General features: G+C 35.9%; 1 protein-coding gene across 1 annotated transcript in view; it reads right to left on the reverse strand.

The window, feature by feature from the left end:
* Positions 1-24,953, reverse strand: part of LOC136802875 (TBC1 domain family member 30-like) — a 33,962-nt gene that overhangs the window by 5,829 nt on the left and 3,180 nt on the right. Inside the window, exons 5-9 of the mRNA XM_067059631.1 lie at positions 5,860-5,979; positions 5,299-5,484; positions 2,538-2,884; positions 1,925-2,030; positions 789-933 (exon numbers count right to left, since the gene is read on the reverse strand). Of these exons, the coding sequence (XP_066915732.1) occupies positions 789-933; positions 1,925-2,030; positions 2,538-2,884; positions 5,299-5,484; positions 5,860-5,979 (904 nt within the window). The remainder of the gene's footprint in view (positions 1-788; positions 934-1,924; positions 2,031-2,537; positions 2,885-5,298; positions 5,485-5,859; positions 5,980-24,953) is intronic.

The following is a 24,953-nucleotide window of genomic DNA, read 5'->3' on the forward strand; positions in this document are numbered from 1 at the left end:
CTCAAAATTGCCCTAGGATACTGTATCTGGTGATTGGAAAATGCTATTGACTTGAAATTTTGACAAAATTAGGTATTGATGATACAAGCTTGCAGCCAAAACATCACCAAAGTCGTACGAATGGTTATGCTGAAAGTAATCATTTTAGGTAAAAACGGACCGGTATGTAAAATACCGAACTGCTCACGTGACTAAATTCAAATTTTGCACACTGTCTTAGATGGTCAATATCTACTATCACTGGTGAATATCTCAAGTTAAAAGCTCCAGTAGTTCCTGAGTTCCGGCAGGGCGTCAACGTGTATCTTACAGACCGGTCAGCAAAGTACCAAATACTCATGGGAACGAATTACGAATTTTTATTTATTTCTCTTTTATTTGACAAATCAGCCTTCAGGAACAAATTTCAGTCAAATCAAACGAGTCAATCAGTCAATACATGATTTTGGTCAAGTTTATATTCTGGTCTGTAAAATACTAACTAGACAGGTGGCCGAACCAAAATTATGCAAATCATCTTCAATTATCCATATTTACCTATGGTCAAAATTTCAAGGTCATAGCACTTGTCAATCTTGAGATTTTAAGAGGGGGCCTCGATATTTGGTAATCGAAGCTCTATGTCCTTTATAACTTTAACTTTATCTTTATTTCCTAATGAGATGAATAATTTTATCCTTCTAATGCTCGGAAAATTCAAATTTACACAATTAGACACATCTTTAGAAACATTAAGAGGGATGACGCTAATTGGAAAGGTTAGAAGAGAAGGAATACTAGAAACTTACGAGGTTTGTTCATTTGTCGTTGCAATTTCAGTTTTTCGCGTTTCTTTTCTTCTCTGAACGTCGTAAATGGATGGATATCGTACGTGTATTTTTCTCGTAATTCCGTCAGTTCGACCCATGGAAAGGATGCCATCTGATATACAGCCTTAAAAAGAGCAGTGTCATTGATTGGGAATTGCGTGATTGGTTGAAAGGTGGAAAACAAGGTTGCACGTTTATATTAACGTTATGTTGTGCGTCAGGGGTATCACATACAGCGTTTCAGACAGTCACACTTACTACAGCTATGATATTCTTATAATACACACTAAAAGGCTAATTGCTCACAGGTTTTCCGTGGAAGTGTGTGTAGTTTTGAAGTCGACTAGTCCGCCATGCTCGTTTTTTTCAGATTTTCGAACGTTCTTATATCGAAACATTCGAATCCTTAACGAACTAGTCAGCTCAAAAGCTGGAAACAACTTCTATTATAGTGGAAGCTGGATACCGTTAAGTAGTTAAATATCAGTGAGTGGTCACACTTTTATTGTACGGGCAAGTAATTTCAGCTCAGGTGATGAAAAGAATTTGATTACAAAATGACGCACGTTATTATGAAAAGGATACTACTGTATGAATGACTTTCGAACGGTTTCAAAATGAGCAAGAATCGGAAAGTATCAAAATGAGCAAGAATCGGAAAGTCATCAAAATGAGCAAGAATCAATAGGGTATCTCAAAGATTACCCAAGAATCAGGGGGCGGCTTCACCTTCTTAAATGAGCTCGTCAACATAGAAAATACAATTTCATTGGGGAGTAGACCATCGGAGTGAATCAAGGTTGAATAATAATATCTTCTCAAGTTGTTAAATTGATTGTTCGGCTTAGAAATTCACACTTCTTGAGATAAATAAACAGCAGGCCTCGTTTTCAAATGAAATAATAATTTCAAACGTCATTGACACGTGTAATATGTTTTCTCAAAAGATCATTTTCAATTTTGATACAAAACCGCAAACCCTTACAAACATTAATCATGTCTGACGGCGTTGCAGTATCTTGGCAACAATATTTTGGAAACAAGGATTATACACATTACGAGGAGAGCGTAGTGAACTGAATCCTCTTTTTGCGTTGGGCTGAATAAAAACCAACCTGCATAAGTTTTTGAACAAGTATGAATTCGTCTGTGATGAGCTCTTGGATCAACTTCCCCATGGTCATGTAGAAATCTGCTGCTGTTTCCACCTCATCGAAAAAACTGGAAAAATAAAACAGAATAAGTGAGAAAAACAATGTATTTTAGTACGGTTGAATCTCTCTGATTCGAATTACAGCATATTCAACCACTTCCCAGCTAAAAGAAAGTTAGAGTTAGAGGTTGAAGTACAAGGATGAAAGATTTGATTTGCAGAGATTCACGAATTAGGGAAAGAGTTAATTGTATTGTGTAATCCTGAATCTGATAATCAGATGGTTCTTAATATGTTCCTACATTGATAGTGAGAGATTTCCTCCTTTCCGCATCATTGAGTGGTATACGAGTCAAGATGAGAGTCTATCACCATATTTCCCGAACACCCTCCCTGGAAGTGCTTGGGATTCGAACACAGTTCATTGCGGTTCAAGTTAAGTCTTATCCAGATGGTGAGCGAATGTATACCGTGCTTATCATTCTATATCTATCGTACCATGTCATTAGCTGAAATATATAGGTATGTACTTAATAAGCGTCTATGGATGCTAAGTAATTTTTCGAATATCGTACCTCCCCAGTTTGGCCCATAAAGCGAGTGCAACTCGAAGAAGTACTTCGGACCCTTCCAACAAGACCGCGTCCCAAATCCTCAATACTGTGTTCCTTGGCAGACAGGTCGCAAAGAGGGTCAGAAACCATTGCATTGTAAACATGTTAATCAGAGGTGGTTCATAACTTGCAGACGTGTTTTTTGACCCATCCATAGCCTCTTTCTGCAACTGTTGTAGCCTGTTTGCGAGATAGCCTAGTTTCATCTGCATCAAGTCACGCAGGACGGCCATATCGACGGAGAGCGCGCGTAGATTGTTGGAGAAATAGTTTCTAGGAAGCACATAATCCACCAAAAAGATCATGACCTGAAAATGATGTAGTTAACAAAGTTAATGTTATTTCTAAGATCTGTTGTTTCGTTCATTGGGTGATAAAGTTTAATTCTAGAACAAAATTCGTTTTTCATCGAGGGCTGTCCGTGAAGCAGTCATAAATAATCTCTCAACAGATCAACCGTTCTGAGCCCACCATGTTCTGCTCTAAAGGGATATGGCAAGTGTCGATCTGACCCGTTTGTTGAAAACTACAACAATAAAATCCGCGTTGCTTTTTGCTTGAAAACGAATTTTTAAGTCTCCAGCCTGTCCCGAAGCTTTTAGCCTTGTTATGGGAGCTAAAACTAGTAATCACGCCCATAAAAATCAAAACTTTGACAAAGATGAAAATATCACCCCCACGTATTCACGGCCATTCACTCCTTATTTACTTAGCTGCTAATATTGGATTTGGTGAGTAATGTAACTAATGTAAAAGTATAACAATGGGCTAAAGTAAAGAGAAAGAGTATTCACGATGTACGCCTTAAAAATAATAAAAATGCAAACGGCTATATTTCATTTTACAGATTCTCCTTTGTAAAGAGAAGACAATAGATATGTAATAGTGGGGTTGTCTAGCATAATTTAAGGGAAAAAAATAAGATCCAGCTGAAACTTTCTCCAGACCTTCTCTATAGGATGGTTATGCCTCAGGAAAAATTCCCCTAAAATCCCACTGGTGGAACATCCTTTTTTTGGGACATTTCTTTTTTCCCCAGGCAAAACCCTAAGGGCAAAATTTTTTGAAAATTTCAAAGTCATTTTCAGACATTACAGTATCAAATATACCATTCGAAAGCTCTCGAAAAACTATATAGAAGACTTTCAAACGGGTATAGCCGATTTCATTACCTAAGTCAAGATAATTCACGCAGAAGATGCTATATATGGTCAATTTTAGACCAAAATAACCAAAATGTGGCGAAAAGTGGAACTTGCGCATGAAATATCTCGAGTTAGGTAAGGAAATCGGCTATACCCGTTTAAAAGTCTTCTATATAGTTTTTCGAGAGCTTTCGAATGGTATACTTGATAATGTCTAAAAATGAGTTTGAAATTTTCAAAAAATTTCGCCCTTAGGGTTTTGCCTGGGGAAAAAAGAAATGTCCCAAAAAAAGGATGTTCCACCAGTGGGATTTTAGGGGAATTTTTCCTGAGGCATAACCATCCTATAGAGAAGGTCTGGAGAAAGTTTCAGCTGGATCTTATTCTTTTCCTACAAACAGCCTGTATTTTTGTAACACGACCACACTATAACTGTCGTAAGATAGAACAACCAACACCAAACAAGATATCATGAGCAGTACAACAGCCGAAAATATATCAAGCCAACAAAATGCAATATCACCAAACCACACTTGGTTGAAAATTAGCCAAGTTACAGTAATTGTCAAATCAACCATTGCCAAAATAACGATTAGAAAGTGATACGAACTTAATCTAGACCAAATATAGGGGAAAATTAACCTCGCTCGGCGAAAAGGAAAGTTGTTTTATGTTGACTTTTTATCATAGATCTCGATACAACGATCCAGTAAGCAATTCAATCAACAAGGGAAATTACAAAATTTATATGAAGTAAATTTATATCGTCAGTAGATTTGACTTTAATATTCACTTTGCTGAGAATCGGTGGAGGGGGGAGTAACCCATTGGTTGAATTATATATCATAGCTTATTTTCGGGCAATTTAAACCGACTCAAAGCAGAGAAATAATTTTGAAACAGTGTACTTTCAGGTGCCGCAGACCTTAATAAGAAAACCCCAAGTTTATTATTTTTTGAAAATACTTTTTAGCAGTCAAAAGAAAAGTTCCTCATTTTGCATTCAGTCACCTGATCTTTATACCTTATCGACCAAAACTTAGTCGGCCTTAATTTTAGTCGGCCTTAATTATTAGTCGGCCTTGATTATTAGTCGGCCTTAATTATTAGTCGGACCTAATTTTAGTCACCTCGTCAAAATTTAGTCACTAAGGGCCGACTAATAATGAAAACCGACTAAAAATTTGGGTAATTTCTAAATTTAAAAGCAGATGAAAAATAGGAGAAAGCTTAAAATACTGGAAAATAAGGAAAACTTAATTACCCCCTCCTACCTGTTTTTAGACATCTGTTAGTACAGTGCGTCTCAAAAAAAGCGGAAAATTTTTATATGAAATAAAATCATCATAGTTCATGCGATATCTTATGACTTCTATAATGAATATATTTCAATCTCAAAAACCTATTCAATTATTTTAAGAATTGAATATCTATTGATTGAACAGAGAATTCTAATCTTTTTTTGAATCAATTTGAGCCCAGTTAAGATGATGCGTTTTGAGGATTTCACTTTTTTTATAAAAATTTGCCTTTCTTTAGAAATACACTGTATTTAAGCAAAGGAATATAAACTATACCTTGAGTGCGTGTTCTTCGTTTCCTTCCATGACTTGTAAGATCAGAGCTGCAATGACGTTGAACCCTTGGCAATATCCGATCTGTTTGTTCCAACGCGCGTACGCTAGTAAAACGCGCTTCAGACTGGCGCGGTCTTCGGCCGTATCATGTTCGAAAAACCAGCCGCACCCTGTACGATGCAAATCCTTAGAAAGAGAAATGGGGAAGTGAATGAGTTGGTCTCGTTTGAAGTATGAAAGCAAGGTTTTTGCGAATGAAGGTTGACAGAAATAGGCAAAAAGATTAACCAGGCGGCTTTGATTCTAAAGACGTATAATAAATTTCTTATCTTATCAAAGCGCATGGGTTAAAACTGTAGGCATCGTTTCTCTTGCGAGTCTTTATCCGACCGAGATGAGAATGGGTAAATGAGATATTTTGGTCAACAATTTACTCCGAGCAAAGTGTTCTGGTCAAATAATATACTGGGGAAAAATTTTTTTAAACAGTACTGAGGAGATGTTATGGTCAGTAGTTTATACAGTAATGATTAGATATTGCGGTCAGCAAATTACACTTACTTTGACGATTTGAGTGTCCAGTTCGTCATCGTCAGGGTTGCGTCGATCGTTGAAGCATGTCTTCTTGATACCCTCCCATTCAATGTCTTTCAAGAAGAATTCAGCCAGTGATAACCAAGTCTGTGGAAAAAACAATGACAAATTATGAGAAATCTGTTATCTTATGGTGCTGATAATAACGAGACGATTTTACAGTTAGCTCTCTCTAATTCGATCTTCAAGAGACCAAGAATTTTCTTCGAATAGGAGAAGGATTTGAATAGACGATATCGGATTTAGATAAATGCAATGCATTCTGGTTTCTAGGGACTCTCAAAGGAATTATAATAGATCAATTATAATAGATTATAATTCCTTTGAGAGTCCCTAGAAACCAGAATGCATTGCATTTATCTAAATCCGTTATCGTCTATTACAGAGACTATTTTTATACTACTTTTTAGCTGAGGGAACCAATATATTAGTTCGAATTATAGAAAGATGCGAACGGTAGAGGTTCGAATTATAGAGAGTTGACTGTAGTTATCAACAAAGTTCAACTATTAACTTATCAACGACAAGAGGCTGTGTAAAAGGAATACCTTTAACCTTTTCCGTGCCCATGTCAAGTATATTTGACATTGCGAAATGCTTTTTAGAATCAATTGAGTAGCCGCAAAAAAAAAACTGGGAAAAAAATTAGAAGTCATAAAGTATATTTGACATTGGGCCTGGCGGCTAACAACTAATATAAATGTCATCGGCTGCTCAAAATACTTTTTTTTCATTTCCTCCCGCCGGACATTTTTTCCCTCGTGGGCACGGAAAGGGTTAACGGAATTTATTATGGTGAAAGAAGTAATTTTAGCAGAAATTATAATCTATAAAGTTAATTTTTGGGTAAGAGGAAGGGTAAAAATTTTAAATGCTGGCTGTTAACGGAAACCTTACTGTCAATACTTCAGACGATTTTGTAAAAAATAACAATGAAATTCGATTCCAGGGTAAAGAGGATGCGAAGTGAGTAAAGGAATTTATACAGACGTATACACTTTTTTTCATAAGAACATCCAAAATTTGAGTTTTAAGCCTAAAAATGTTCTTAACATATCCTTATTTTCACCGTTTTTGGAGTATTTTTGTCCATTTTCCTAAGAAATTCGATGCTTTGGAGCCTGCAAAGCATTAAAATGTTTTTAACTTGTTCTTAACATTTTGGCCTTCGAAGCCTTATGTTCCTATATAGTTTGTTCTTATAAAAAAACCTGTATACCCTTGAAATCTGACACAAAATATAAACAAGATGTAGAAGTTTTTTCAAAGATCTAAGGTGATTGCGAACTAGGAGCAAGTTGTTACCAAAAAGACAGGGTTAAACACTCCCTCGTGTGCGATAAATAAAAGAAAACGAAGCGCGCTTTTTAAAAAAAGCGTGTTGTCATGTTTTAATGGTAAAAAGATAAAATTGGTGTTGATTTTTCCAAGATATGGATTTTTCTCGAAAAAAAACAAGGAAACCTAGATTTTCTGAGATATTAGTTAGAGAATTGAATCAACAAAATATTATCTTGATTGAGCGAAACAATTATTTAGAAGATGAAAATCAGGCTCTAAAAGGCCAGAACACAGAGCTGAAGAAAAGGTTACGCGAAGAAGAAAACGATGTATGTGATGATTTAGTGGGGAGCAGAGGGAGTGAGGCTTCTGATCTAGAAGAAATGTTAGATGAATCGGTTGAGAGCGACGTAAGCGACGAGGCCACCGATCCAGCGCCTTCACATGAAAAAAGCACCATCAGTGTAGAGAAAAGATTAATGTGGGGTGCAAAAAGGTATAAATTCATGAAAGGAAAAACCATTCTGAATTATAACTCTTCTTATGGAGATTGGTATGAATGTATTACAAGAGATATGGAAGACGAAAAACAGTACGGTGATGATGATGTTTGCTTCATAAAAAAAGAGATAGGAGCTGGTCAAACTATTCATGCCGTGCTTACTCAGGATCCAAACGAGTTTACGAAAATCAGAACATATGAAGATGAGGAAAGCGAATTTCCGTCCGAAACCAAATCGAAACTACGACCAAGCACAGATAACGCAAATATTTTCGTCATTAACGGTAAAGGGAATAAGGATGCACAACGGATGAAATTTTATGTTCTGTCACCCATGTCACCCATGTCACGTTTCGAGATGAGACAGTCAAACACTGTGTTTTACAATGAAAAGAATGATAAAGTCGAAAGACATTCTTGGAAGTCAAAAGACATTCTTGGAAGGCTCGACCAAAAGACGTATCACAGTCTACTTTTATAATCTTAGGAGTATTTTAATATTTTTAAAAGGAGCAGCATTAGTATATCGTTATTCTGTACTTTCAAATAATAATAAATCTTTCATAATATTTTCTCCTTAATAAAAGTTACATAGTCCTTTTAAGTAAGTCTACTGTGGCTATTTTTGGTCATTTTAGGTTGTTCTGGCCTATTTCGCAGGGCTTGTCTATCTAAGAAAGATAATGAAAACATTTGAACACAGATTTGAAATCTGCAAAGTTCAATTGATTTAAAAAGTGTCATATCATCATTCTCGAACCAGTAGAAAAACTTTTCACGTCATGTTTTTAATCTTTCAAGTCTTGAATCTGAGATAATCCTCTTTAAAATATCTTTCCAACGGCGAACAACATTTTTTAGCGAGTTTATGTATCTTTTTTTTTCAGCAACGGAGACGGTTATCTTGTGATTTGTCTAGATCCTGATCAACTGAGAACGACAATAAACCTTTCCCGAGATGTTTTCGACTTTTTTGTTACAATGTTTGAGTGTTTCATTTTGGTGAAATAAAAATCTGTAGAAAAATGCAAAACAAATTAAAAACTTTTTTTTTAAACAATATAATTAAATGAAAACGAGGCCGGGCTGTATGTTTCGATTTTCATGAATAAATATAGCCATATACAGTGATAGAAAAGAGCTTTTGAGCTCAAATTTCCAGGATCGATTCGTCTCTATAATACATAAACATAGAAATTTTGATATGATTTGAAAACCTTTAAAATATAGCAACATCTCGGGAAAGGTGTATAAACAATCACTTTTACCGTCCTCGATATTGCGGGTAAGAAGTGCGGGCTAATCTAAATCTTTTCAGTCACTCCACTGTTCTCAAAAGTGCAAGTATATAAATTCCCTATAATAGCAAAATTGCGTGCAGAAAAAATGTGAAAAACTAGAGGGCTTAAATATATTTTGAGAGGGACATTTTTACGCAAATACTATTAGAGGCAACCCGAATCGACAAATTGAACGATTTCTAAAACTTTAAACCTGACATTAGAAAATGTGATTCTGATCATGCCGAGTACACATAGAGAGGGAGAGCAAGAAAAAAAGGAGGGTTAAACGAAAGAACAGTGAAATCTGATTCGACAAACAAACAAACTCTATCTAAGAGACCTTACTAACAAATACAGTACGGTTTCTTGGATTATAACGTTCGAACGAATAAGAGCAGTTTTGTCTTTTTCATCTAGAAAGAAGGCATTCAAAATGGACGAAGTGTTTATCTCAAACATGTACAAACTTACATGGGGCGCAGAGAAATATTTCCTGGGAAAACAACAAAAAAGAATTTTGTATTCATCATATCAAGAATGGTATCAATCCTTGGTACAGGAACTGTTGCCAACTCCTTGTATGTATTATGGTAACAGTCGATATTCCTTTATGAAGATCACACGAGGAAGTGGAAATGAGAAGTTAGTGTCAAGCAGCAATGGAATCACCATCAACAATACCAACCGATCAACGAGCGTAGTTGGAAGTTCACCAGTCTCCGGATGCGCAAACTATTTCTTGTTGCATCCAACAGATCTCCAAACATGTAGTGAGCTCAAGAAAAATGTCCACGAGAGTTCAATGAGAAGTGGGGAGAGTATTCTAACTTGGGATATCGAATTGCATAAAGTTGACCCAGATTACCAAATGACCCAACAATATTTTATAATATTAGGAATTTTGAACTGAGAACTTGTAAATCTTTTAATAATCTACTAAACTTTACGATTGGACTAATTATTGTAAGATTACATATATCATTTTCAGGGATGTTATCCAGAAAATGAAAATTATTTCAGATTATATAACTAAAATGAAAGAAAATCAACGGATGAAATTCTAATTACTATTTTTGAAATCCAAGAATATGTAAGAAATTACAGTAGAACTTCAATTAGCGGACACTTTAAAAAGCGGAAACCTCTGATTAGCGGACAAAATGTTTTTCCCCGGCTGTTTCCTAGTCAAATCCTAATAAAAAAGATTATAAAAAAGGTGGACACTTTATAGGAACACAAGAATTAAAAATGATCAAAATCCTAGAACAAATTAAAAGAATAATCTGTGCCTCAGATTTTACAAACAACCAGAACTAAACCCATTTTAAGTTTTTTATTATAAGAACCTAGCGTATCAACAACATCGATAAAGCATTTAAGCTTGTAAATTTCAAAAAAAGAATTACTGGTTCTTATAAAAAAAGCGTGTAAATATTGTAATGAAGGTCGGTTCTTTTATTGTCAAGTTTCTCAGATGAAAGGGTAAACGACACCCCATTACTTTTAATATAAAAAATAAAGACATTTTGCGGGGGCTGAATGTTCGTGTATTTTTGTATTTTAAGGTCTCTAATTGCTTTTGTTCAGGTTATTGGGTTACACGTGTTTTCAGTCAAAAGGCAATCCAATTGAACAAGATTATTACATTTAACGCATCCCTTTGCTTTAGAGCAGTACGTTTTGCTGGAAAATAATGGATCTTTGCTATCGAGTTTAAGTTAAGTTAGCTAAGCTAGTTAAAAGGGCGGCTAGAGAGGAAAATTTTGAACGGGGAATGAAGTCACTTATTTACGATCTAAGACGTATGATCCACGTGGTAATAAAATTCATCACCGGTTCAACCGGTATCAGGTTTCCAAAAATGTACCGCTCGATGACAAAAAAAACGCTAGATTAAACCCATCAAGCTAAAAGTGGCGCAAATCACTTTTACTACTTTGAGAAAGTTTTCTCTCTAGTAATCAGCTAAAGCCTTTAAACTCAACGATCTTTGCACTTTGAGATATATCGGAGGCCCATCGGAGGGCCTCAAAGGAGGAGATTAATCTTGAAATACGAGATTTGGTTTGGAAAGATAAACAATTATATTCAAAGTCTAAAATTACTGATGTTCTAATCGTTTACTTTTTTTAAATTCATTTTTAAGTGACATCAGATAATATCTACACACTTAAAAATGTCTCATTTAAACGTAGATGATAAGACAAAGGCTTCCTTTGGCAGGTTCTATGTCTCCAACATGTACAGACTTGTATGGGGCGCAGAACGATATTTCCTCGGAAAACAACAAGAATTGGCTTTGTATAAGTCTTACCAGGATTGGTATCAGTTTGTTGAAAATTTACTGGAGGTTGATGTTCGATATGGGAATAAACAATTTACCTTTATTAAGCTTCAGAAACTTGATGGATCTTGGATGAACATCGGTTCAGCAGATGGAAATGTCTACACTGTTTCGAACCAAGGACTAAAACATTATGTGAAGGGAAGTGGATCCATACCTGCACATGTTAATTTCTTTATACTGGATCCAGTAAGTCTTGGACAAAGCATTGAGTTGAAGAAAGACACTGCCAATACCATGTTAGCTTGGAAAATACCAACAAATGAACCGAAATTCAGGAGTTTGCATCCGTTCATAATTTTGGGAATCATGGAATGAGTTAAAAGACTATTCAAATACCCCAAATACGGTCGTTGGTTTTTATCTGAATTCTGTTCTCTGTTATCTTGAGTTGATATGACCTACGAGGTTGTTGATGAATGCTGTACAAGAACTCTAGCTTCACATCCTTGTGTTATGAAGCATTGTAGGTGTAAATACACATGTAGGTGTTAATTTACCGAATAAAATTTCCGAGAAATATGAATGAGTAATATAGAATTTGAAAAGAAAGAGGTCAAAACATCGTCGAAAAAAAATTGAATGCGTATTTATTTATAAGGCTTTCGTTATCACCTGTGGAAAATTATTTTCCCCTTTTATTTTTTTCGATTCTGTAGGTTAGGTGTTAATTTACTGAGTAAAATTTCCAAAAAATATGAATTAGTAATATAGAATTTGAAAAGAAAGAGATTTTTATAAGGTTTTCCTTATCAGCTGTGGATAATTATTTTCCCCTCTTATTTCTTTCGAGAAAGGATAAAACGAGAATTAAGCGATCTATCTAAAAACAGTACGTTTTCTTGGATTTTAACGTTCGAACGAAGCAGTTTGCAGTTTTGTCTTCTTCATCTTTACAAGGCATTCAAAATGGACGAAGTGTTTATCTCAAACATGTACCGACTTACATGATGCGCAGAGAAATATTTTCTGGGAAAACAACAAGAGAGCAATTTGTGTTCATCATATCAAGAGTGTTTTAAATCAGTGGAGAAAATTTTGGAAAATCTGAATACGCACTACGGAAACAGCCGATTCTCTTTCATCAAAGTCCCTAGTTGTATTCCACGCCTGTGGTTAGTGTCGAATTCCAGTGGAGTCGTAATTGAAGATTGCAACGGCAAAGAAATGGATACGACGGGTCTTCCACCAGTGCCCACGTGCGCAAACTTTTTCTTGTTACACCCAAGCGACGTTAATAAATGCTCGGAGCTCAAGAAGGATGCCTCTGCGTGGACTGCGTGGAAGAGAGGGGTGGAAACCAAATGGAAAATTGAGCCATCATTCCAGCCAAGAGATAACGTGAAATGCTATGTATTATTAGGAATTTTGAACTAAAAAATTGTACATAATTTCATTAACATGTATTTTGTTCAAAGAAAAGGAATCAAAGTGAATCAAAGAACATGAGAATCATATCATATATATCATAGTCTAGCATGCTAGACGACTTTTAACTCAGTAAAAAATAGGAAGAAGAAAACTTGACAGGAGCATCAATATAGTCGTCTAGAATATTTTGTGCACAACAAACTTTTCATAAAAATTCTCTTTTTTCATGTTTTTGGATAACATTTTCAGGGGGCCTTGTTGGTTTGTTTTGGTTTGTTTTTTTTTCTTTCACTTAGAAATTCTCATTGGCTGAAATTTTTATTTGTTTATATATTTTGTTGTATAAGATTGTTTTCTCACCCCGCAGAAATCTGCGGGCCCTGCTGGAACTCCCGTAAGCTACGGAAACAAATACTGATAAGGTTAATAATGGAGAGCAACAAGGAGATAAATCTACAAACGCTCGATTGGACAGGCTGGAGAAGAAAATCGAGAAACTTTTAGATAAGGAAGATGTCGCTAAAGATAAAAAACAAAGGACATACGCAGAAACTACCAAAGAAGAACTGAAGAAGCAAGAGGTAACTATGAAACAACAGACATATGCTAGCATTACAGAGTTAAAGAAACAATCGATCAAGAACTTCATCAAAGAAGAGAAAGAAGAAGTACGATGGCTGAACCTGACAAAGTGCAATATCATTGTTCACAACATTGGTGAACTCAAACATGAAACCCTTGAAGAACAGCGAACAAGTGATAAAGATTACGTCGAAGAATTTGTGAGCAACCAAATGGGACTAAAGGTAAACATCGTCAGCGCAGAAAGAATAGGAGCTCGAAAGAACGAGATGTTCAGGACGAAACGTTGGCGACCCTTAAAAGTTGTGTTAAGGAATGAAGAAGAGAAACGTCAGATTCTAGCATCAGTCCACAAGCTAAAGAAAATTGTAACTGAATTACGAGTAGCCGATGATTTTTCTAAAAAAGAACGCGAAACCATCAAAGAATGGCATAGGAACGCAAAAGAGAAGACAAAGTTACAAAAGGATGGCAGTCAAATAAAGGTTAGAGGAAGTCCTCGGACTAGACTCTATTTCAAGAAGATCTGCTGTGACTTAAGCGTTACTGAAAATGAAATATTGTAAAGACGACTGATTTAGAGGCCAACTGTGCGCCTACAAAATGTTATTAATAAATATGATTATTTCATAGAGGTCGATAGACCTGCGAAATATATTACTATAAATAAATAAATAAATAATAAATAATGAGAATGTCAAGTTCTCTTTCTCAAAATCCTTTAATTTTCATATTTTATCACTAAGTTATATATCTGCTTGACGTGTGCTAATGACAGTGAAAGTCGATAATATTTTAAGGACCCATGGGGAACAGTTAAGCCTTGCCTTCACTTTTCACCTGCACATTTGCAAATAAAATTTATCATATTTAAGCCATTATTTTGCGTTAGAAATTTCAAACAATTGAATATCTCAGAGTTGGAAAATAACTGACTCGAGCACTTTTGAGGATATTTGACACTTTCTATAGGCCTCTTAATATCTGATCATAACTTTCATAACGCTACTTGTCATGCTTTTTTTTTATAAGAATGGTGTAAATTCATTTCATCATGGATATTCTTAACTTTCTAGGGAAAATCATCCTAAAATATTCTTACAGCATATTCTTAGCTTAGGATCATAACTCAGAATAGATTTAACATTTAGTACATACGTCTCAAGCATAAGATGGCATTTTTGTGAAAGGAGTGAACCTTACTTGGGGGTAATTGACAATTTATAATTAAAAATGCTCTAAAAATGGCATTCTTAGCTTGAGGAGCAAAATTACATGATGGTTATATTCTTAGCATATTCTTAATATTTTTATGCCATTTTCATCATGGACATTCTTATAAAGTGTATTCTTATTAAAAAAAAGCGTGCATTTTCTGATGAAGATGATGATGGTGAAATTTTTCGGGTTATTATTTAGATTGTTTTACATCAAATTGTCAGCTGGTCGTGGTTTTTTACTCTTTCCCACGCGCTGAAAAATTGATCGCTATTAAAAGATCTAGATTCTCTTATAATAGCAAAACGTTCTTTCACGCATTTACAAACAACCTTGACACAGGGAATGAACCATAACCGTGAGGTTGTCAAAAATATACCCAAAAATAAACCCGACAAAGAAAATTCAAAATGGTGTCACAACTGTGAGCAAAATGAAATATTAATAAATGGTATGAATGGTTTGTTCATAAAAAAGGGGACTATATAAATGAATACACGTTTTTTATAAGAGCAAACTATATAAGAACACGAAGCTTCGATTATCAAAATATCAAGAACTAGTTGAGAACATTTTAAGGCTTTATAGACTTTTAAAACAACCGATTTCTTAGGAAATTGCACAAAGATACTTACAAAATGGTGAAATTAATGATCAATTTAAGAACGCACCTTTAGGCTCAAAACTCAAAAAGTTAACAACATCAAAAGGCTTCACAATTTTGGGATGTTCTTATAAAAAATTGGTGTAGGTAAAGGGATGTTACGTGAAGATAGGCTGTTCATGAATTGAATGAAATGTGAATTGATTTTTCATTCAGATGTCCATCACGAAAACTTCAATATTTATTTGACAAGGTGTTCATTTTGGGTTCCAAATAGTTCAATACTGTAGCCATTTTAGAGAATTGAAAGAATTGAACGAGTGAAACTTCTTATAAGAATTCTTGATATGCTCAAGTCATTTTTCTAACGGAAACACCCGAAAAAATCCGGGATTTGACCCCTCTCTGTTACTAAAAATAGAAAAACGGAAGTCAAAATCCGGCTTTTTTAGAGTGCTTCCGTTAAAAAATATGTCGTCATCTTGACTTACCCATATCAAAAATAAGAAGAGTTCTTCGTTGAAAATGAAGTAAATCAAACATACCCCCTTCTCTCAAAGACCCACTGAGACCCCTTCCCATTGGAAAAAATTGTCCAAAATATCGTCCCCAGCGGAAAATTATACTCTAATTTTTACCCCAGCTCAAAATAATCAGTGGGTGGGTTCAAAGAGCAGCAAGGACCATAATGGTCTTTGGAACAATGTAGAAAAATCATAATAAGAAAAATATGAAAGTAGGAAAATTGAATTAAGTTCTTATAAGAGAAATTCGGAAATAGCTTGTCAAAATTTGACAAAAAGTGCAGCCAGCACACGCTATGAATGGAATTGTGATTTTTCAATGTTTTCTTTTCCCTTTCCCACAACCATAGAGACATTAATTCAATGGATTCGATATAAAATCAATAAACGACATCTTGTGATGGTCCATTTGACGTTTTCTAAAGACGTCCAATGAATGGTCTCCTCGATGAGATCAAGAACTTCGAATTTCAATTATGACAAAACGTGAATAACTTGTATCGAACCTTTCATGTGGTTTTTGTAGGGATGCATTATTTCAGTATTTCAAAAATTTCAATTTTCGTTTTTTTCTTCTTCCCTAATGATTGCATGGTTTTAAAAAAGAAACCGACTTGAGGAAAGAAGTAGGAACAGGCGAGTTGGTACACTTAAGTTGATCTCTCACTTGTGAGAAACTAAAATCAAGAGATGAATTGCGGATTAATTATTATTGTATTGTCACTTATGATTTTTATTACAAATGTGGACTCGCGTGAATGGCGACCTCCTCCGCCCGGTACACCACCGCCGCCACCGACGCTCCCACCACCGGACCCAGAAGAAAACCGGCAGGAGTTGATGAATTACGTGTTCAAGGACATAACGGGCGAAATGAAGACGAACTATGAATGTAAAAAACCCTCTTTAAAATACGTAGATGAAACGGGGCACGGGGACGAAACCCGTTGTTGTTCATGCGATGCGTTGTGTCATAAACGCAATGATTGTTGCTATGACATTGAATACGAGGCAAATGAAACGGAAATGAGGCCACCGGAATACAATAACATCATGGTTGCACGGGCTAAAGAACACCAAGGCTGGGGTTGCATGTCTGTAATACGTGAGAGCAATTACACAAAAAGACATGGCGTAGAGTATATTCTAGGAGTTCATCAATGTAACGGAGAAACGTGTTTAAATATCAATAATACCGCACGTCTAGTTAAAGGCAACGACAGTATTTTTTACGTCAACGAATTTTGTGCCACGTGTAATGGGCAAAACTTTACGTACCCCGACATTGTTCTGACGCGTTGCGTCAATGAAACGTATTTCAACTACTTATTGGGAAACGATACAGACTTTGATAGTCAATATTTAGACACGTGTCATATAGAGGTCAATGATCCAATAAAAAATGTTTGCCCTTTTGGTGGACTGTCGAGCCCCTTACATAACCATATCGAATGTGGTGGAAACCCTCTTAATGACAAAACTTGCAAATCTTATTTTGCTGCAGTTGTAGACGAAGATGGTCATAAATATGCGAACCCGTCATGTCTTAAGTGTGCTACATCATCACAAAGCGATATGTCGACACATGAAGAACATAAAAACAAGACAGTCAGTTCGAAACCTCATGTTATGAATTGTAAAAGGTTACGTCACGAGTATCATTTAGATCATGGATATGATTTAAAACTGATCCTGAGGGCGTATCAATCAGACGGGCGGGTTATATTAGAAAATGGAGCGGAAGAAGAGATAACTTTATGCGAGCATGGTTATTTGGACATAGATCATATGGATTGTCACCAATATCCAAAGATACTTCCGGTCGTCCAAAAGCCATCTGTTCTGCGAGTCATCGCTTACAATTTGATTAAAATGCAGAACGACGTGACCCCCGTCTTAATAATGGTTAGTTTGATCGCGTTGTCATGGACACTAATTACCTTCTTTTATTTTCGTGAATTAAAACACATCCCTGGGAAGGTGATGTTTTTATTAACTTGTGTTCTTTATATGTATTATGTGGTCCATTTGAAGTTCATCCTGAAACACTTCACCTGGGGGGAGAGCCAAAACATGGTGGTCCTCCTTCGCTGGTGTGCCATTTGCAAATACGTTCTCATAACTTTTCTTTGCTACCATTTACGTAATTTCCAACATTACTACACTAAACCGAAATCGATGCAACGTTTTTATTTGGTCGTCCAGGCGACAGGTGTCATTATCGTAGCAACCGTATTGTTAATCATCGGCCAATCAAATCACGCCTTCCATTTAGAATCGTATTTAGGACGTTTAGTCTTTTACTTGCTACCAAACACTATCGCGTGCGGGATTTCCGTAATTTTATTGATGTCCGCATTACAGGAGGCCCGGTTAATAAAACAAACAGTACAAAAGTATCAACATATCAGCGAGTTCTTGATCCAGACTTACGAACAGTGTATGAAATTTATCGCTCTGGTGTGGATCACAGATTCTTTTTACAGTGTTTTGTTGGACTCTTCCGAAAGCGATGCTTTTTACTTTATAAACCACGTATGCGAATTCATTTTCCTCATAACGAACGCTTTGCATGGAGTTTTTGTCGTTCGATATCTGGTCATCAATGGACGCGTTCTAGACATGTATAAAAAGGGTTGGGCACGAATCAAGAAAAAATACCGTAAATTTTTTGACTTGGATCGAGACGACGAGTGTATTCGAGCGCGCCAACTTCGAAATTTACGGAAACAGACAGAGAAAAGGCAAAAAGAAGCTGAGCTAGATGTAAGCAGCGACGATGATTCTTTTGATGTTGAAACTGAAAGAACTTTTGTTGAGTTTCTGAGGGGTGGACTTATCGCTTTGTGAATATTGAACATGAATGAATATTGAACATATTAATTACATATGTTTCAGTTAACTCTCTCTAATTTGAACCTCTATTATTCGAAACGTTCTGTAATTCGAAATAAAATATTGGTTCCCTCCTTTGTCTAAATTGTTCTCTGCAATTCGAATCTTTCTCTAATTTGAATAAATTGTTTGTCCTCTGAAGATCGCATTAGAGAGTGGACTCTAGCACTAGATTATCTAAAATGAGTGTCCAAATGTTAAAGGTTGACTGTCTTTAATTCGAACTCGAGCAAGAAACCTCCTTTGGTTCGTTTTACGGAGAGATTCGAATTATAGTGTGCTTTTCACGAAAGGAATCTCCTGGAAGGCGACTAAAACGAGTTCGAATTATAGATGAGTTCGAATTAGCGAGAGTCCGTTGTAAAAGGTGGTGGATGTTTTGTAATGTAAATAGGCATAATGCCGACATATGAATAAATTTTTACTAGCTAATTATAAATGTAAAGATTAATTTAATTGTCATTATTCTCTTTAGGTAATTCAAATTTTCATAAATCAATCTTTTAAGTAAGAAGTATGTAGTTTTTCAATATTAAGACCCCGTAAAAAATATTGAACATATTATTTTAGAAACTTTTGAGAAATAAGACTCTTTGGCTGTTTTATTCAGGTCAAGATACAGTATATCCAGCCTGTTTGCTGAATTCTATATTAAATGTTTTAGTTTTACATAAATGTACCCGTTTCATATCAGACACATTTTTATATCAGGCCGGTGTCTCCCTATTGTTATATTGCTTTTTTCTTCTTCTTTCGAACAAATACTGCTCCACATTCGTGTCAATTAATGTGAAGAAGCTTGTGATTTAAATTGATGAGTAAACAAACAATACCAACTTAGTTTAAAACGAAACCTATCTCGATTGGATTGGTTTACTTATTTTAATATTTAACAATTCCAGGGAGCTCTAGCCTGGAGGTAGAGAGTTTTGTAGAAGTCAAGCTAAAATGAGAACCATGTGCTAAAAAAATGACTTTTTTACCAACTCTTCAAATTTAGGTTATTCAATCAGCTTCATGAAAAGGGTGTAGGAAAGACGAGAAGGCTTCTTTACAATCATTGATGCTTGGTTCTTTGACTTGTTTCTTGGCGTGATCTTCCTGGTTTAAAAACTATAAATCTTTCGATTGAAAAGTGCTATAGAAAACAAATTTGTTAGCAAAGGGATTATTTTGTTGTTTCTTATTTACGTTGAGCCTCAAATTGTTGTTTTCATTTTCATTTCTGGTGCAAAATTACAGAAGTCTATTTATTTGTTCAGTATTGTACTTCAAATTACTCTTAATTTCGGACAATAATTTTGAGCCTCAAGAATGTAGTACAAGAAATGGAAACAAACTGTGATTTGAAAAAAAAATTGACATAAGGAGAGACAAATACACTTATTTTTTATTGGAACGTCTTAAAGATTTTATTTTTACATAAGAGTCAAAATTGCTGAGTAAGCAAACGATATCACTCTTATTTAAAAACAAAACCTTTAATTCTGGAGGCTGGATGTGCTTATTATTGACAAGTATATGAGCCTAAAAAGTTCTTAGTGACGTTCTTGAAATTAATATACCACAGAATTTGGTTATAAAAAAAATGGCACTGAAGTCAAACAAATCTGCTCTAATTTGAAGTAAAAGAATTATTGGAATTACGAAAGTTTTACTTTATTTGAATTCAGATAATTTGTTAGCAAACTTTAATCTCTTCAATTCTCAGTTTCGCCATTTTCTTAATACGAACTCTTATTTATTTTCCAAATTTCAGCCTGATGTTCTTATAAACTTGGTTCTAAAAAAATCTTTTCTTGCTAACAGTTTCATGTATTACAGGCCCAAAAAGTTCCCATAGTTTTCTAATTTTTAGAAACATTCAAGTACAAGTGCAAAGTGCTAAAAGTGAGAAATAAAGAGAAATATACAAAGAGAATTAAATAAATTAAATTAAAATTTCGATAGACAACCGTGTTTTGCGAATCTAACCTTGACAAAAGATCAATACACCTTTTTCCGGTTCGTCGTTTCGTATAGAAAGGTTCACCAAAATTTCGAGTAATAGTGGGCTTTCTATGCTAGAAAGCACAGAAAGCACATTTTTCTCATGCTCTAAAAAATTTTTGTTTTACTGTTTTTGCTTTTAGCCAATGAGATGGTTTGTTTACTCGAAATTTTGGTGACTTTTTAAACGAAGCATCTAACCGAAAGAAGATCAATTACTTCCCAAATGATAGCAGCTTATCGCTTTTTTGAAGAGAGAAAAAATCGAAAACCACTTTTAAGTATTAATATTACATAATAATATTGAAAGCAGGCGTTAATTCGAAGTTGGCGTTCATTTAAGTAAGTTATAACTAATTGGCTAAACTAAAAAGGAGCTAAAAATCGGCACTCTCATAGTGGGCAACACCCCTCCAACCCCATCTAAAAAAAGTCACCCCCACCTGCATAGGCTTACCCCCACCTGAAAATTGAAGACTACTCAACCCCCACCTTCTTGGGCAACCCCCACCTGATTTAAAAAAATCTTCCAACCCCCACCTGAAAAATCCAATTTCATCTGTTTCTCAAATTTTAAAAGTTTTCATCTCAAAATTGATTGCACTGAGCAACAATTGAAAGATGAATTGAAAAAGTCGTTTGGAGTGTTGGGAAGTATCTGGCTTGCTGAGGTCAACGCTGCCAAATTCAAGAAAGAGCAGCCAAGTCAATTGCGAGCAATTAAATCCTTTTTGGCTCAGCATATTTTAGAGTTCCAAAACTCTTCTAAATTTTTGCAAGTTATGTTGTCCACTGCAGCCAATACCTCTCCAGTGGAAAGAGGATATACCATCCTACAAATGATTTCCGCCAAACGGCGCAATAGAATTTTGCCTTCAAATTTGGAGATTTTGTTCCTTTTAGGAACGCTCAAAATTCCAGTCAAGTCCCCTGATGACTATGAACTGGAAAGGAGGAGATTGGAGGATAAGAAATAAACTTTTTTTTTTTGCAAGCCTGTATATATAGTTTTTTCAAAGTTTTTCATTGTCGGAGTCGAAAGTTAGGATTTCATTCCATCGTGGTAGAGGATGTCATCACCATTTGTTGATGCGCCGGTTTGTGTTGATATGCACCAATATTGAGTTGATATTTACTGTTTCGTCACCGATATTGAATTGATCATAGTATGGATAATAGAAAATACCGTCAGAACTTTGAAGCTCGAAAATGATTTCATTATCAGTGTTGGGTTTAGCCAGTTGGTGTAATTTTTCGTTACCGTACCAAAAATCTTTGGATAAATCACCGAAGCCAGCTTTGTACTTTTTCCATGATTTATCGAAAGTGATATCACCGTATTTGCGTCTTTGGACTACTCTCCAACCACCATCGAGAAGAGACATTTTGCAATGAATCGACCGATACATTGATGGTTCACCAGAGATCTCTATGCTATAAACTCCATCAATTGACCAACCTTTCTTTGATATCTCCTTACGATCAGTTGCGTTCTTCACAAAAGAAATAAATTTGTCAGCTCAGCCTTAAGGGCTACTTCAAAACATAGCGGCCCCTCTCCCTTATCGAGGTAAAAAAAGGCCCCTCTCCCTTATCGAGGTAAAAAAAGCCCTAACCAAGAAAAAAAGATCAACTCCCACCCGGATGCATTCTATGTTTCATTCTTTTTCAGGCAAAAGGCTATACGTTGAAATACTGCTACAATAATCTCTTCTAATATCGACACCCCTTCTAGCATCGACAGTCCCTCCTAATATAGACAGCCCCTTTTAATTTCGACAGCCCCTTCTAACATCGACAACCCCTTCTAATATCTAAAATCCCTTCTAATATGGACAGCCCCTTCTAATATCGACAACCCCTTCTAATATCGACAACCCCTTCTAATATCGACAACCCCTTCTAATATCGTCTTTAGAGATAAGAATAATAGGAAGGTTGGTATCACTCATTGAAAATATATTCTTTTGTTATAACAAAGCTTCATTTTGTTTAATTAGTTCAGTAGCTTTTTTGTGTTACTACTTTCAACATAGTCCGTATAAGAAACCCCGGTCTGGAAGTCTTTTGTTTCTTTCTATTGAATGCGGACTTGAACTTGCGTTGAGAAATTATTTTGTTTTGCTCACTTTTTTATCATGTGATTAATTTGGTGACGTGATCAAAAACTGAGCAAACAGATTTTTATAATCGGTATTAACAAAGGACAAAGTTAACAAAAAGTTACAACAATAGGCTTCCAGACCAAAGTTTTTTATACGGACTAAGCTTTCAATATGAAATTTATATAGAGACTGGATAGACAACTCATAGAACAGTGGAGCAGAGTCTCTCCATTCGTTTAAAAAATCAACGATTATCTATTAATGTCCGCAAATGTACAACTGTCTGGCGGCTATTGTTCACACTCGAGAGGATCCCATTAAAGACCTAGCTGTTGTTAAAACCACCGTATCCCTGGTAGTGTTTAGTCCTCCATTTTGTCTCTGTTGATGAATGACATCATCGTCAGTGACGTAAGCATCATCGAAATCATAACGAAAACAACATTCACAACAAAACGCGTTTACGAATTTAGCGACGGTACGCCGAAACTTTTTGCGATAGGTCATTATAATGAATTTGCGTTTTATGAAGATGACCAGTAGTAAGAGTCCTTGGAAGGAATTGAACGTGCAAAACACCAAACGAATTGCTGCGTTCAATAATTGGTACAACTCTCTATTGCCAACTGTCGTGTCGAATCGTGTGACGGCTAACGTGTCTATAATGATGGCAATGAAAAGGAAACGTACTGTTCCGTCCACAGCTTTTGCCAAGAGAAGAGCATCAACTTTATCTAAAGCACCACGCGTGTTTTGTTTAATGTTTAGCCTCAATGCACGAAGTGCGAAGAGGCTAGAGAAACATAAGATTGCTATAGGAACCCAGTAAACAAACAAACGACCGGTGAACGATTTGATGAGACATTCGCCATATTGAATGAGGGCATCTTTCCATCCACAGAGAACGCAACCAGCCATGGTGAGGGAAGTGCATAGGATAAGACGGACAACCACATTATGTAGAGAGTTCTGTTTCCCACGGTACAAGGCGATAAATTCGTACGTGAGCATGCAGATATAAAGATACTTGGTCACAACACACCAGTGGATTAGTATTGGAATATAATTCCGCACTTTCTTTGGAGGTTCGTAAACGACACATAAAAATTGAAGACAAAAGTAGAATAGTAGGATGAAGGTGATAGCAAGTAGCCACTGTCCTGGTGGGTGTTGAAGGCCTTTAATGGTGATACAGGTTGTGATGATCACGAGAAGGGAGAGGATACTGATGGGAATCAAGAGAGGGTACCAGACAATGATGAACTTATCGAAACCTGCTCGAAATTCAGCGAATGAAACATCGTGAATAAAGGGTAGAGCTTTGTTTAACGTTTGGTTTGAAGTATTATTGTTAATGGTTTCAGTGATGGGTGGTTGGAGAAATCGGTTAAAATATTGTTGCGTGTGACAAGAAAGTGTCTCAGCATCAAGGTATAGGCCTTCAGCGCAAATTTGGACGTTGCTTTCCACGTTTTGAGTGTCTGTGAGTGTAGCAGTACTTGAATTTGTCTTGATAAGCAGTTGAGTTTTTGCTGGATCTTTACTCCATCGATTATGTCTAAGAGAATCACACTCCGAGATATTAACCTTTGGTTTGGCGAAGTAAGGTAGACATTTGATGCAGTGTGGGTTAGCGGCAAAACCACCACGAGCGTCACCCACAACCGCCACGTAAGATAAGCAAAGATCGTATTCGAATTTGATACACTTTGAATATCGTTTTTCAGGTCTGGTTAGTTCTCCGTGTGGGCAATTAATAGCTGAAGGTTCAGCTGTGTAAAAGTATACATCACTGAGGTTCGACAGTACTGGAATTGATTGTATTTTGTTCGAAAATTGAACTCGAAGTTCCGGGAATCTAAAGCCGGGTTCATCATTACAAAGTGCACACAGTTGATTGGTATAGAACTTGCCTGAAATACCAACAACTTTCTGCCCGTGATTCTGGTTACATGGCAAGCCATCTAAACATCTATTGGTAACATAAATATGCTGCACTTTTCTGCTTCTTGAGGAGAGTTTTCCGGATAGTGGAAGACATTTTCCGTTATCAAAAGAAGCTTTTCTTTGAGAAACTAAATGTTCGATGTAAACATTCCATGGCATAGGGTTGTCTATGAAATCAACATCAAAGCAACAATCCTTTCTCAGATGGCACGTTGGGCGGTCACAAGAGCAACAGCGCGGTTCGGTTTTAGATAAGCAGGAGTAGAGTTCAGGTATTCCATGTTTCGATGAAAAAGAATTCGGAAACATTTTGTTGAAAAGTTCTCTGTGTAGCTTCTTGTTGATTGGCTTATCCAGAACAAAAGAACATTGCAATGTCTTTATGAATATTGTGAGCGAGAGAAGGAGTTTTGTGA

Source organism: Clytia hemisphaerica, unplaced genomic scaffold (genome assembly GCF_902728285.1).
Source record: "Clytia hemisphaerica strain Z4C2 unplaced genomic scaffold, Clytia hemisphaerica genome assembly, whole genome shotgun sequence".
NCBI classification, from domain to species: Eukaryota; Metazoa; Cnidaria; class Hydrozoa; order Leptothecata; family Clytiidae; genus Clytia; species Clytia hemisphaerica.